Source organism: Bombyx mandarina, chromosome 11, assembly GCF_030267445.1.
Source record: "Bombyx mandarina strain Sakado chromosome 11, ASM3026744v2".
Classification (NCBI taxonomy): domain Eukaryota; kingdom Metazoa; phylum Arthropoda; class Insecta; order Lepidoptera; family Bombycidae; genus Bombyx; species Bombyx mandarina.
In genome coordinates this window covers 12,263,501-12,278,041 of record NC_143218.1, presented here as the reverse complement: position 1 = coordinate 12,278,041, position 14,541 = coordinate 12,263,501, and the positions used below count along the sequence as shown (strand labels likewise).

The following is a 14,541-nucleotide window of genomic DNA, read 5'->3' as shown; positions in this document are numbered from 1 at the left end:
GCGAATGGCGGTGGCGGAGGTGTCGACGCGCCTAGTCGGGAGAGTGATGCTCAGCGTGGTGTTCGGAGGGCGACCCCTTTTGAAGCCCCTTTTGTGCTTTTCGTGGGGTTGATGTCGATGCGCCACTTCCGGAACCACGGTCCCATGGTGGTGGCTGCGGTCTGAAGTCGTCGATGAAGCAACGCCTTCTTCCTACACGAGTAGTAGATGGCGGTGTCATCGGCGAAGAGCGCCAGATGGGTCTCCGGAGACCGGGGTATATCATTGATATACAAACTGAATAGTAACGGGGAGAGAGCGGAGCCTTGCGGGACTCCGGCTGTGACGTGACGAGGGCGGGAACGCGTTCCCTCGACTCAATATCGGAACGAATTGTTCGACAAGTAGTCTCGTATGATGAGCACGAGTCTGTCTGGCACCCCCATGTTATACAGTTTGTATATCAAACCGTTGTGCCAGACTTTGTCGAACGCCTTCGCTATATCGAAGAAGAGGGCTCCTGTCGGGATGGATTATTTCAATACCGGAAAGGCGAAAGTATGGTGGAAAGGCACCATGGAGTCCATTTTTTTTTCTTAAATCTTATTTTTATCATGTCATGTCCATTGATGAGAAAGATGAAAACGTATCAAAGCAAAACAAGAAACAATAAAAAGTCTGAATTTAAAAATGGAATCCATATTTTAAAAATAAAGTTCATTTTAATTTAGAATTAATTGCCAAACATACAACAATAACGTTTCAAATGGATCTACGAAGACTATAATAGAGTTTTTGAACGAACGCAGAAGCTATTTCACTGGCAAGCATTTGGATGCACTTTTTTTTTCTATTCTGATAACCTTGAGAGACTATAATATCAGCACTACCCTAGCGTGTAAGTGAGCTCTCGGGGCTCAAACAGAGGTGTTGCTAACACTAGCCCTAGCAAGAGCGGTGCTTCGCAGAATCTACCACCGAATTAGAAACGCGACCCATTGAGAAACTCAGTGGGCTGTGTCTATGGGTTAATTTACTCGCCGAGCCCTTTGTTGCAGCCGACGGTTTCGGCGAGGACGGTGACCCGTGCTTGAGGTACCTAAAAGCACCGTTAATGGATCGGGAGGATCCGTAACGTTGTAATTTCCGGCGGCAACGACAACAGGGTTTTCGTGTCATGCCGTACGCGTCTTCTCAAAGTGGCGCAGTTGGATGATCAAGGATTTCACTTCCTTTTCACACATTTGTGCGATTTCACCGATGCTAAACGGAACATAAACAATCATTATTGCAGATTAAACCGAAGAAACACTAATTAATAACGCAATTCAAAAAACTTCACTCGGTATGATTCCACCAAGAAGTCCAATCGAAAACCAATACATATTTTTGTGAGGACGGCGTTGTGGGTCATTAAAAAAAAACTATTAGGAGCCTAAATTTTTCTTTATTCACTACAAAACACGGAATTACATTACGTAAACTAATTTCGTTATTTCAACAGCATTTATTAAATTGACGGAATCTGAACCAGTAAGCAAGCACACTTCGAGGGGTGAAAGACTATTTGATTTATGCCCTTTTTTGACTGGTGGTAGGACCTATAGTGAGTCGCGCGGGTAGGTACCACCGCCCTGCCTATTTCTGCCGTGAAGCAGTAATGCGTTTCGGTTTGAAAGGTGGGGCAGCCGCTATTACTATACTCGAGAACTTAGAACTTATATCTCAAGGTGGTAACCACTTAACATCAGGTGGGCTGTGAGCTTTTCCACCCATCTAAGCAATAATTATAAAAAATGCGACATTTATCTTTGGAATTAAAAGTGCGTTTTATTTGGTATTAGCATCAACAGTTCGATGTTTGAAACGGAACTTCCATTAAGTTTACTCCATTCAAATGGCTGAAGAAGTTTTTTTTGTTGATATTTAAAAAGGGTGCGTGTACTTATGTACGCGCGTAAGTTATACTTTTTTTTTATTAAATTTATTTCTTTTTTTTAATGTTAAATAATTATAATTAATAATAAATATTTAACGTTAAAAAATGAATGCTAATAACACTTTTTTTACGAGTGTACATGCGCGAATGTTCACCTGCGGCTATATTCAGACTCGCCAAGTTACGTCGGTCGTATTGTAATGAGCGATTTAGTGGGCAACTTCATTCTGTTAATTTTGTGTCACGGTGCGCGCGCATCGTAAAATTTCACTCTCATCAATTTTTCATAACGCGCCTAAAGAAGTATAACTTCAATAAATAAAAATTTAAACTGTAAATGGCTCTCCTGTAAAGTTGCTAAAATGTCGCTTTAAACCGAATAGCTTTTACCCCTCGATTTATATTTTTATAGCATTGTCATAAATATGAAAAAAATTGAGTTACAACTTATTTTGCGATTAGATACACAGTATGACATACATAAAAGAAATAACATTCTGTACTTTAAAGTAGACATTCAACAATCGTAACTCGTGAATATCTGTCTGATCAATGTTTAAGCGAGTTACGGAATACGGGAAAATCAGGTAATTTTAGGGTTCATTTTTAGGCATATTTTTTTAGGGATGAATTCATTATCTTAAGTTGGATACACGCACCGCCTACTTGATATTGAGTAGCTAGCGTAGCTCATAGACGAACAATATGAACGCCGCAGTTCACCGTAAAATGTTTATTCGAATTCACTTGCACTGCTGAAATAACAATTCTTCCTGTGTTGTTCGTATATATCCCGTTCTATTTTCAATATTCTATTAGACTTATTACAACAGATAATATTATTATAAAATATGCATAGCGGCACAAAGAAGCAGGAAATTTATTTCATAAATAGTACGAATAGAATTTATAAGGGACTAAATATTACAAGATTAGCCCACTGAGTTTCTCACCACATCTTCTCAAGGGATCCCTATTCCGATCCGTTGGTAGGTTCTGCGAAGAACTGCTCTCGCTAGGACTGGTGTTACCAAATTCTCTCGGGTTGAGCCCGTGAGTTCACCTACCGCGCGAAACTGGAATAGCTCTTTTGGCTACCAACGATTAAGTAGGGAAAAAGTACCAGCAAATACCAACCTATTTGAAAAAAATACAAGATTTTTTCTATTTCAATTGATTTTAAGGACCGTTGAAGTATTTTGTATTTGCTTTAGTGACTTACTATATATAAAGTTCACGTTCAGCAAACATGCAATGTGCCGCATATTGTACCCTCAGATCCTTGTGATGTACTCTGCTACTGCTACTTACTATAGCAGCACCCAGAGCATAGGTAATTGCTCGTCGAATGTCAGAGTTCGATGTGAAATCTAGCCCATAACATCAACCCGCCGAGTTAGTTCCTCGTCCGAACTTCTCAGCAAGTCGCAATGATCCATTCATAATTGCATTCACAAAGCAGGTGCCCTCGAGCGGTTAAGTCAGTTGTTAGCAAGCACTCCACTCCTGAGTTCAAGATGAGTGACTTTATTTACTTTTGATTATGTAAGACGTATGCGGGCCGTATATCCTGATTATGCAATTTAAAAATTGAATTAGAAGTTAGATCTGTAATTTTCGACTTTTAAAGAGAATTTCGTAGGCTTTTATCAAGATCCGAGTGATAGGACACACATTTACAACTTCAGTTTGCTGTGGGCTATTGAGATAGTCCATTAATACTAACAAAAATATAGACGAATTGAGCGCTCCCTGATTTTTTGTGGCTTACAATAAACAATAGAAATTCGCTTTCTCAAAACTGTGAAGCACATAAATTCACAGTTCAATTATTCTTGAATATAATGAATTCAATTTTTTATTATGCAATTATCTATGTATGTTTTATTTGAAACATTATTTCATTATTATTATTATTATGCATTTATCTTAACGCCTAAAGACTTGTTTGCTTTAGGTTTTTAAGACAGTTCTATGAATTGTAAATAGTAATCCTAATACAACATTGTCAGAATATTATAATTACATACAATATGTCTACACACAGACTACAAAATAAGAAACACAGTATTCAATTAATTCTAAAATGATTAGAAGATCCATCTTCTTGGTCTAATCAGGAATAAAATTTTATACACAATTTTCAAATATATTAAATTACAAACAACTTAGTCATTTATATAATCTTTTTAAAAACATTAAATATTTTATAAAAACTGCAGTCACCAATAAATTCTAGAGTAAAGAGCTTTCGAAAGGAACGATTTCATTTAACACTAAATTTCATTAAAATCACTTCATTTATAAAAATAAATTAAGATTTCGGATTAAACTCTCTTAATTTCTAGAAATAGAATTACTGTTACAAATTGTAACATTACAAAAAATTCAGGTTTCGAATGGAAATTTTGAAGACCCTCGTCATGTTGTCGTCGTCATAAAAAACCAGTAAAATAATATAATGTAAACTATTGTGGTCGCACTAATTTAGTTTCGATTTTTACCATGTCATCGCCTTTGTGCATTTCAACTTGTACAATGGAGAAAACTCCAATTACTTGTTTAGTTTCTGGCAATTCATTCACCGGTTTCCATTTCAGTTCCATTCGAGCCAACTTCGCAAGTTCTTCGTGTCTAATACACTTATACTCTCCAGGAAAATCCTACGAAAAAAAATCCGATAAATTAAAGAAATATTATCACTATGAGTAGTAAAAAGACATGGGTAGATGCAGTACACATGCAGAAGTATTATATAACTCTTTATCGCTGTGGCACAGACAATGACTGTCGCTGTTATTTTCCTTTTATTCATGTAACTGAATTTCAAATCACAACGGTGCTAAAGATGTTTTCCTTAAAACTGCATTGAAAATGTTCACGGCCACTAACACTTGCAAATTCTGTCCTTTTAAAAGCAAAATAGAAAAATAGTGCAACCTCATATTTTTAGGTATGTTATTTGTTTAAATTAAGGTATCAGAACAAGACCATCAGGAGTTAAACAAAAAAGGATAATCTCCTTTGAGAAGTCATAAGTTATTTTTTAATTGAAAAATAATTCAATTAGTGAATAAGATGCTAAGTAATAATCAATTTTTTCTAAACTTTGGGGTTATATACTTGTGAAGTACACTGAGTGAAAATTAAAACTAATTCATTTTAGAAATGAAAAAAATTAATAAATAAATAAACAGTAAATTGGACTAAATAATATGGGAGGTTTAATTAGATAAAACCTTAATTTAATTAGGTAGATTTAGCATAATAGATGCAAGTAAGTGCATGCATACATGCATTTATATTTCAATTATCGATAAAATGACTAATGAAATCAGGAAAAGTAATAAAGACATTTGATAATTTCTGATATAATTCTAGATTTTAAATAATTATTAAGGTGGGTGGCGCATTTACGTTGTAGATGTCTATGGGCTCCAGTAACCACTTAACACCAGGTGGGCTGTGAGCTCGTCCATCCATCTAAGCAATAAAAAAAAAAAAAAAAATCATTAATAATTTCATTGGGTATTCAAAATGAAAGGAGAAATATGTGCACTGTACATAATTTATCAGTTATAAAATTCAAGGTATATGCTCAGTACCTATATAATTTTGTGACACAGAGGGGAGGATAGACACTATAGTTTAAATATGGGTAGATGGTATCTATATATATAAAAATGAAACCCGTTTTCCGTTGTCACGACATAACATGAAAACGGCTTGACCGATTTGGCTAATTTTGGTCTTGAATTATTTGTGGAAGTCCAGAGAAGGTTTAAAAGGTATAAAAAAAATGAAAATTCTCGGAATTAAATAAAAATAACAATTTTGTTTTCCCTTTGACGTGTCCCCCGTCGGCCGGATTCCTTTTGTTTGTTTTAAGTTTATTCTATATAAAAGTTTAGGTCTTTTATTTATCGATTGAGGCACTACGAAGTCTGCCGGGTCAGCTAGTAGTATATAGATATAGTATATAGGTGTAGATATCTATCGTAGATGTGTATATTGTTTCTCTTTGAATTTTGCATATACTCATTTTATGCTTAAGAAAATTAAATGATATTATATAAAAATCTTACATTATTGAAAAATATTCTCCGGTTCAGGCCCATGGAAACAATGATAACATCAATATATTTCTCCCTAATGTCAACCACAGCACCTTCAGTGACTATGGGAGAATTAAGTTCAATGTACTTTAAAGTGTACAATTCTGTTGACATTTCACCAGCCTTTTTAGCATTGTACTTCTGTTTGTTACATTGAGCAGCTATCATGCGTACATCATCTTCCTGCCATGCTGGAGTTTCTCTATAATTTAAGCTTGCTGCTAATAGCCTGAAAACAACAAAGTTAAAATTATCTCAAATGTATCAGTAGTGCAAATAGAAAACATTTTCAAAAACCAAAAGTATATCATGGAATAACAAAATCACGAATGTCTTAAAGTGGTTTGTTTACCATATTAAGTATGTCAAAGCTCGGTTCACGTTTTAGATCTGTCAAAAGTGAGTGACTAGCACTTACTGCAGCAGTCATTTATTGACAAACAGTGTAGTTTGCGCACTTAATGTGTGCTTAAAGATTACAGTCAGCTTACCTATGAACCATAATGTCAGCATATCTCCTAATAGGACTTGTGAAATGAGTGTACAGGGGCACATTCAGAGCATAATGTTGAAATTCATCATCATCACAAGCAGCAGCACAAAAATATTTTGCTCTTGTCATAGGTTTTGCACATAGCAAATTTAAAACCATGGCTCTTCCTTTATCTGTATTGTCTGGTCCCACATATGGTAGTAAAGATCTGTGTAGATGTCCAGCCGATTCGATATCTAATTTTATGCCCATTGGTTTTAGAGACTTTTCTAGCTGCATCAACATATATTTACTTGGTGGTGGATGACTCCTTAAAAATGCCAGTTTTGGGTGGTCACTATAAATACGTGTAGCTACAGACATGTTAGCGAGCAACATGAATTCCTCAATGAGTTGATGGCTTTCTTTACTCTCATATATGCAGTATGACTCTGGTAAACCACTAGTAGGATTTAATCTAAAACTAGCCTTAGGTTGATCAATTCTCAATGCACCATTCTCAAATCTATTTGTACGAAGAATATTTGACAATTTGCCTAAAATTTTTATTGATTTGTGCACATCTTTGTAATCAAAACCATTGTACATTTCTGGAAATTTTATTTGAGCATCCTCTTTGTCATCAAGAACATCTTGAGCATGTTCATATGCCAACTGACAGCATGAATTTATAACAGTCCTAGCAAACCTGTAACTAATAACTTTAGCATCCTTGGTCATTTCCCAAAAAACAGAGAAAGCTAGTTTATCTACACCAGGGAATAGAGAACAAAGCATACACAAATCATCTGGAAGCATGTGGTAAGCAGTTTCTACCAAATATATTGTTGTAGCTTTTTCTGCAACTTTCACATCAAGCGGAGTGTTTTCATTTAAAAAATATGTAACATCAGAAATATGGACTCCGATCTCATAATTACCATTTTCTAGTTCCTTGCAAGAGACTGCATCATCAATATCACGGCAATTAAATGGATCAATACTAAAGATACATAACATCCGACAGTCTTCTCTCTTTGCTATTTCTTCATCGGGAATTGTAAAGTCAAGTTGAGGATACAAATCCTTGTATTCAGAGCCAAAAGCAGTAACATCTAAATCATTTTCTGCTAATATTGCTTTTGTTTCAGTGACCATGTCTCCTGATTTACCAATATTACCCATAATTTTTCCTACAGCAAACCTTGTATCAGACCAATCTATTATTTTTGCAACAAACAATGTGTTTTCATATTTCTTGGCATCTTCATAAAAATTATCTGGCCATGAAGTAAATGGTATATTTATTCTTGGTACTCTGTGATCTCGAGGCACGAACATAGCTTTTTGTCTATTTTTGTCATGCATTAGTTTGAGTGAACCAATACAAGTTCTAGTATGAACTTTTTCCTTGATAAAAACTACTTTCCCTCTTTTTTGTTCAGGATTAGTAACGTTTTCTTCAGGTTCATTTTCAACTAATTGTACTATTACTACATCTCCTTCCATTGCACGATTCCTATTCTTAATACCTTCTATTAATATATCTTGTTGACTCCGGTCTTGACTTGAAACATATGAATGTTGATATTGTTTTGGATTTATCCTCAGAACACCTTCAATAAGCATATTGTTCTTTAAACCTTTCTCAACATCTTCTCCAGAAAGGTATGCATCAAATTTCTTGTCACCATTTACAAGAGTTTTAGTTAAGCAATTGTTTTCTGAATTATGCCTCAGTCTGAGCTGTCCAATTTGTATTGTACCAGTTTGTCTTGAAAATGATGGATTCAATAAGGGGTGTTGCAATGCATTCTCTATGAACCTTGGAGTGCTAGGTTCAGAATGAATAAATGTAGAATTTGGAATACAAACAGGTTCTGATCTCTGTCCTGATAATATTAATGGAGTGATAGGTACACTAGCAACATGCTCTGGGCTTTGTAAAATATCTCTCATGTGTTGGATATTCTGCATATATTGATATTGTGGATGGTGACACAGATTTTCTAAATACCTAGAGCTGGTACTTGCATACAATGGTGTAATCTGTTGGGTAAAATATTCATGCACAGAGAATGTACTATTTCTAGGAGACCCAAAATAGTTAAATAAATACTGTGAATTTTGTACTCTGTTTGTGTTGTTAAAGTTATTCACTGGTACCGTAGGTATTTCCAACTTTTTTAGTCGTTCCTTTTTCTTGGCGTTTTTTCCTTTCGACGGGGTAGTCGGGGTTACCTGTTCTGTCTCCCCGTTATCACTGTCGCTTTCAATTTGCAAATTCTGGCACTTATTGGAAACATCGTTAATTGATGAATTGTTGAATACCATGGTAGGTACTGTAACTTCTGATCTTTGTTTTTTTTTTGATTTTTTGGGTGTTCGTTTAGGTGAATCGACTTTGTTTTCATTTATTGCTTTGTCACTCGATGTTTTTTGTGGTACTGACGACGTGGAGACCACCGATGTTGTTGGTTCACTGCATGCTGCATCCATTCTTAATGAGTTATGGCTTGACATGGCGCAAAAAAATAAAAACTGTAAAATACTTATAAGCAGGTATGGAGTATTACAAGCCTGCTGCTTTTGTCTATAAATGTGAATGATTACATTTCTCCTCAATATTTACAATAATTTTACACAGAATTATACTCAATTTAATATTTTTAAATATTTATGTACGGCCAACGGCTACAAGACCTTATATCCATTCTAATTTAAAAAATGTAAATATATTTTTTTTCAACAATTTAATATAAATGCTTATCCCTTCGAATTAGATTTGCGCAAAACATCACATCCCAATGTAATGTGATATGACATCACTTTTACAGACAGGTGATATTACTCGAAAACATTACACATCACTCTTAACATTACTCGGAGCGTTCAATAGATACTGTGACGAATACATTGTATCTATACACCCGAATCATTACCTAAGTGATGTGTTCATAGTACTTTGTATTGTAATACACTGTTATATTACTTGACAGAGATTGACTTACTTAATAATATAATAATTTTATTTTTTACTTAATATAATTTATTGTGGGTTGAACGAATTTCATATGGCGACTTAGACTGCAAATTGAGCTCGACTATAATGTTAATATACGAGAGCAGTAGACGCATTGTTTCGGCGCGGTCTCCTCAAAGTGCATCCAAAGAGGACTGTACTTTCATTTAGACGCCATTCTTTCTTTTACTTATTAAACACGCATTAAAACAAATAATAAAACTATCTTCAAACAAGTGCTTAAGTAATTCAAACACAAAAGTTAATATGAAATATTACTAAACAATTACGAGCGACTAGCGGTTTTACAAAAGTTGCGAATAAAAAATTAAGTATCTATTTGCGGGGAGCTACCGGCTAGCGGCTGGCCGGAAAAATATAAACAGAAATACCTATATTAAAATTCAGACGTACCATAGGTATAAAAATGTTACTAGCGGGCAGAGCATACGGTTCAAAATCACTAGGAATAATTCCATATCGCTTGCTCATTTATTTTACGTAGTGCTGTAGCACTGCACGTCAAGCCATCGCGTTGCAGCGTCGATCAGTCTGTCTCGCTCGCTCGATTCCGTTCGTGTATTAAGCAACATTACACGACAAAGAAAGAAACATGTTGAGTGTGATGTTTGTTTCCTTCGCGTAATGTGTGATGTTGCATTACATCGTAGAGTAATATTACCGGAGTAATATCACTCACATTACTTACACATGTCTACTTCGAATGCAAAGAAAGGTCAAGCTAGTAAATTGACCGTCAGACAGAGCCCACTGAGTTTCTCGCCAGTTCTTTTCAGAGAATCTCGATTCTGGTCCAGTGGTAGATTCAGAGAAACACCGCTCTAACTAAAGCTAGTGCTAGTAAGTTCTCCATGCTGAGCCTACACGTTCGGTGAAACTGGCTTATCGCCTCGAGGCGCAAAAATTTTGTACCAGTTTTCGAAAAGTAGTAATAATGTTAGACTAATAGATTACATTGAAGAGACTCGGGCAAATTACTATTAATCCATTATTTATTTTATTACTTTCTTATTATACTCTGCGCGAGTATCACCTCGAGCTACGACTGAAAAGGTGAACGTGTTACGACTTTTTGGCGGGAACGCGAGGAGTGAAGTTGTGTGATTTGTTTTATTTTGTCTATTTAGAGTTTCTTCAGATTGAAATGCGTAATAACGGTGGTTTATTAACTGTTTAGTATCTTTGAAAGTGCACAAATGTGGGAAAATAAAATAAAGCCGCTGGACGTAACTTATCGGGATCATCCAAAACGTCCATTGAAAAAATCTCAGTAAACGACCACCATTTTACTGAGATTATATTTCATCCCATATCATCTCATCTCATTTCATTTAATTTCATCCCAGTTGATTAATGTCTCAAATTCTTCATTTCACTCCATATCATCATTTTTCATAAAAATACCCATATCATAATTCTCATCTCATCTCATTTCAATTCATTTCATGCCATGCCATTAAATTAATCAGCTTCATTTCATTTCATAATATATTTCATAAAAAAAAATCTATAACAGACTAGGCTGTATGGTGTGATACCTTTGCCTTTCCATTTGAAAAATAAAACGACTACTACTTACTGCTGTCACTACTCACTACACTACTGAACAAAAACTAAACATAACCTCAAATATCTAATTATGCACGTAAAGTACATAATAACAAATATGTTTTAAGAAAATTCTACAAAAAAGTGCCAATAATCTTAATAGCTTGGTTCTACTCGTGAAAAGCTATTATTGTCAAGACTTCAATTCCTACTGAAGTTGCATAATACAAATATAATAATGAAACTAATTACCCACAATATGCTCACTTCGAAATGCTTGAAAGGTGTTGTGACTGGCTATCCTCTTGCAATTAACGCGACAGACATTAAAGTTAAAGAAGTCGATTTTAATCCTGAATTTATTAGTCGTGTAATACCAAAGCTGGATTGGGAAGTATTATGGGTGGCCGCTGATAGCATCGGCCACAGTGATGGTCTGCCAAGATCTTTAGAAAATAAGTATGATGAAAACGAAGAGTTTTTGAAGAAAGCTCATAAAGTTTTGTTAGAGGTGGAAGTTGAAGAGGGACACTTGACTTGTCCAGAATCTGGAAGACAATTTCCAATTTCTAAAGGAATTCCTAATATGCTATTAAATGAAGCTGAAGTGCAGTAGTTCACAATTTAGAGCCTGCACTAAAAATATTAGTAACAATTTTTTTATTTAAGCATTAATTTTATTGCAGTAACATTACATAGGATTGTTTTATTTTTTATGTAAAGAAGTGCTATGGTGCATGTAAATTTGTTTCATATTAAATATTTTAAGATATGTACCATTACTTTATAATTTCTAAAATATAATTTACTGTGAAAGATTTTTATGTAATCCTTGTATACTAAATTTTAAGTTGCTTAATAGGTAAAATCAGTATGAGGCTGCTCCAGGATTCTTGATAAATATTTGGGGAAAACTTTCTTACGCATATGTTGTATACTAAAAGTATCCTTTCAATAAAGAAAATATTGTTTTTCAATTTATATAATAACTTAACTGAATTATTGAAATGAGGTTATGAACTGTAAACATGATAACATGTACAAAGCACTGAGGGCGCCTTACTTAGAAAATACCAGTGTTCACAGTAGAAAAATGGTGACAATTTCTGACATCATATATTTCCCTTTGATACGGTGATTGTATACTGTCAGTCAACGGAACGAATTTCGCCCCAGTAAGAGGACTGAACAGTCCTCGCAGTGTATATTGGAATATAGCCTTTAGTGCACATTTTACTCTATTTAAAGCTGCTATATTAATTCAATTACCACTACCTGTACTAATACTATTTTAGTGAGCTTCAAACAATAACCTGCTGTATACAGGCGGACACTTTTTCAACTTGTACCTTAAATAAGATGGTACTTCTTCGTTGTATCCTCAGGGACGTTAATACTGATAACTTCATACTAGTTTAAAAGGTAGGACACTATTGTAAGTAATTGAGACTTCGACCTGTAATAGTGTAATTACATCTTTTATGGCTGTAATGGCTTTTAAATTAAATTATAAATGATAAGAATTATAGATTTGAAGCCAATCACATGACTGCTATAATCTACAAAATATAACTAAAATATATTATAATTACAGTGCGTTTGCATTATATACACTACCACTCAAAAGTTTGGAAATACTAGGGTAATTTAAATATAAACGTCATTAAAACACACAAGCCATTATTTATTACAATTAAATCTGAATGAAATCAAGCAGTAAAATATATATAGTGAAAATAAATAATAAAATAAAATACTTTTCATTAAATATTTGCCTCGTTCTTTGGATTAATTTAACAAAGTATTCGGAGTCAGAGTAACTTCTATTCACTTTGTAAATATTTCCACAATGTACTGAGAATGATTTTTTATTTTTGATACAAAATTTCTTTATTTCGTTTTAGCTCTAAGAACATCTGAGATATTTTTTTGAATGTTTGGGGTCATCGTCTTATCGGGGGCTAAGCTTTCCTTTATGGTCCGTCGATTTGGAAGTTCACAATTTTTTTGTAGATAGCAATCATAAATAGAAAGCTTTTTGCAAATTTTCAAGTTGCGGAAACTCACGGTTTACGAAATATAATTTTTTAAAGTTTCCCTAAGTACAAATTTGAAAAATCGTCAAGGTACCACTGAAGTAGGAAACCTAGGTTTAAGCAAGGTACACGTCAAAGTTGACGTTTCGCGTTCCATTCACGGTAAACATGTATTTTATTACAGTTTATGTCATGTTTTTTACAGACATATATTTTAATTTAATCACATTTTGTTCTAATTAATGTGCACAGTAATTGTTACTGTATTAAGCAACTATATTGACTTTTGTACACAAAATGTAACGAAATAATGAAACTATGACTACTATACACACTATGAAACGGAACGTGAGCTAACGCATTTTGTTATAGCGTCTTTATAACTGTCTGTATTAAAATATATTTTTAATTAAGATTAAATATAACAATAATAAAATTGCTCGTGTTTTAGTAATACAATTTTCGATATCCGAAAAATATCCAAAACCGAATCAGAGCATCCCACTTTTCACCTGCTCTTGTCTGCCCTACCCCTAGTGTATATAAAAAACCGGAGGCACGGAGGCATAGCACTCCTCGCCCGCTGTGACGGAACATGGGAACAGCGCGATGGGGAGCGGCTGAGGCTGGTCCATCAAGCCGAAGCTGCGAGCGGAGCGTGAGTGACCGTGCTTCGGCACGCAAGGGCGGAAGGGCTGCTTTTCCCGCAGCGTCGGAGATAAGGCGGTTTCTTAGCTCCCTTCGAGTTTAAGTAAATAATGCTATTTTAATCTAAACAATTAACAATGGATATCTTTATCACCATGGGGATGTGGGCTGGTGATGGTGCAGGGGATAAGCCCTTATACCCCTCCCTCCTCGACTCAAAATTGATAGACCATAATTGGAATTCTAACCATATGTTGACTAAATAGTGGTAATCTAAATTAACCGTGAAAATCTTCATAACCATGGGGTTCCGCGGGGTGGGGATGATGCAGGGGGTAAACCCTTATCCCCTCCCTCCCCCCACCCCCACCCAAAAATCGACGGATCATAATGGGGCCCAGGCAAACGTCGATTTGGGTTCGATAATATTTTAACGAACGATCTTCGTGTTTTGGCGTAGATTTGGTACATCCAGCTTACTTATTTCTGGTCTTGTTCTAAATTTGGATCTTGATCTGGTCTGTTCAAAAGAAATCTGTTTCCTTCCTTTTTGCCATTTGATGTGCCGGTAAACTGTTGTAATTATCACACGAACATCACCAAATACACTGAACAGATTATTGGGTACATTATCATAGATTATGCACTTAATATTTGAGATACTATTTACTACGATGAGGCCCGCGACGTATGCTCTAATCGGAAAATAGTTTTAGTAAAAAATAGTTTGGTTAATATAATTCTTTGTCAAAACATATAAT

At 34.9% G+C, this 14,541-nt stretch overlaps 2 protein-coding genes across 2 annotated transcripts; one reads left to right on the top strand and one right to left on the bottom strand.

Moving 5' to 3' along the window:
• Positions 1–1,406: 1,406 nt before the first annotated feature.
• On the bottom strand, positions 1,407–9,198 carry LOC114249557 (DIS3-like exonuclease 2). Its single transcript, XM_028183178.2, has 3 exons — positions 6,525–9,198; positions 6,004–6,262; positions 1,407–4,581 (listed from the first exon to the last, which is right to left on the bottom strand). The coding sequence occupies exons 1-3, from the start codon at positions 9,026–9,028 to the stop codon at positions 4,387–4,389; spliced, it is 2,958 nt and encodes a 985-aa protein (XP_028038979.2). The 5' UTR covers positions 9,029–9,198; the 3' UTR covers positions 1,407–4,386.
• Positions 9,199–11,112: 1,914 nt separating this feature from the next.
• Positions 11,113–13,568, top strand: Trmt112 (tRNA methyltransferase subunit 11-2). The gene has a single exon (XM_089731517.1). It carries the CDS (start codon positions 11,335–11,337, stop codon positions 11,710–11,712), a length of 378 nt encoding a protein of 125 aa, XP_089587643.1. The 5' UTR covers positions 11,113–11,334; the 3' UTR covers positions 11,713–13,568.
• The last annotated feature ends 973 nt before the right edge of the window (positions 13,569–14,541 follow it).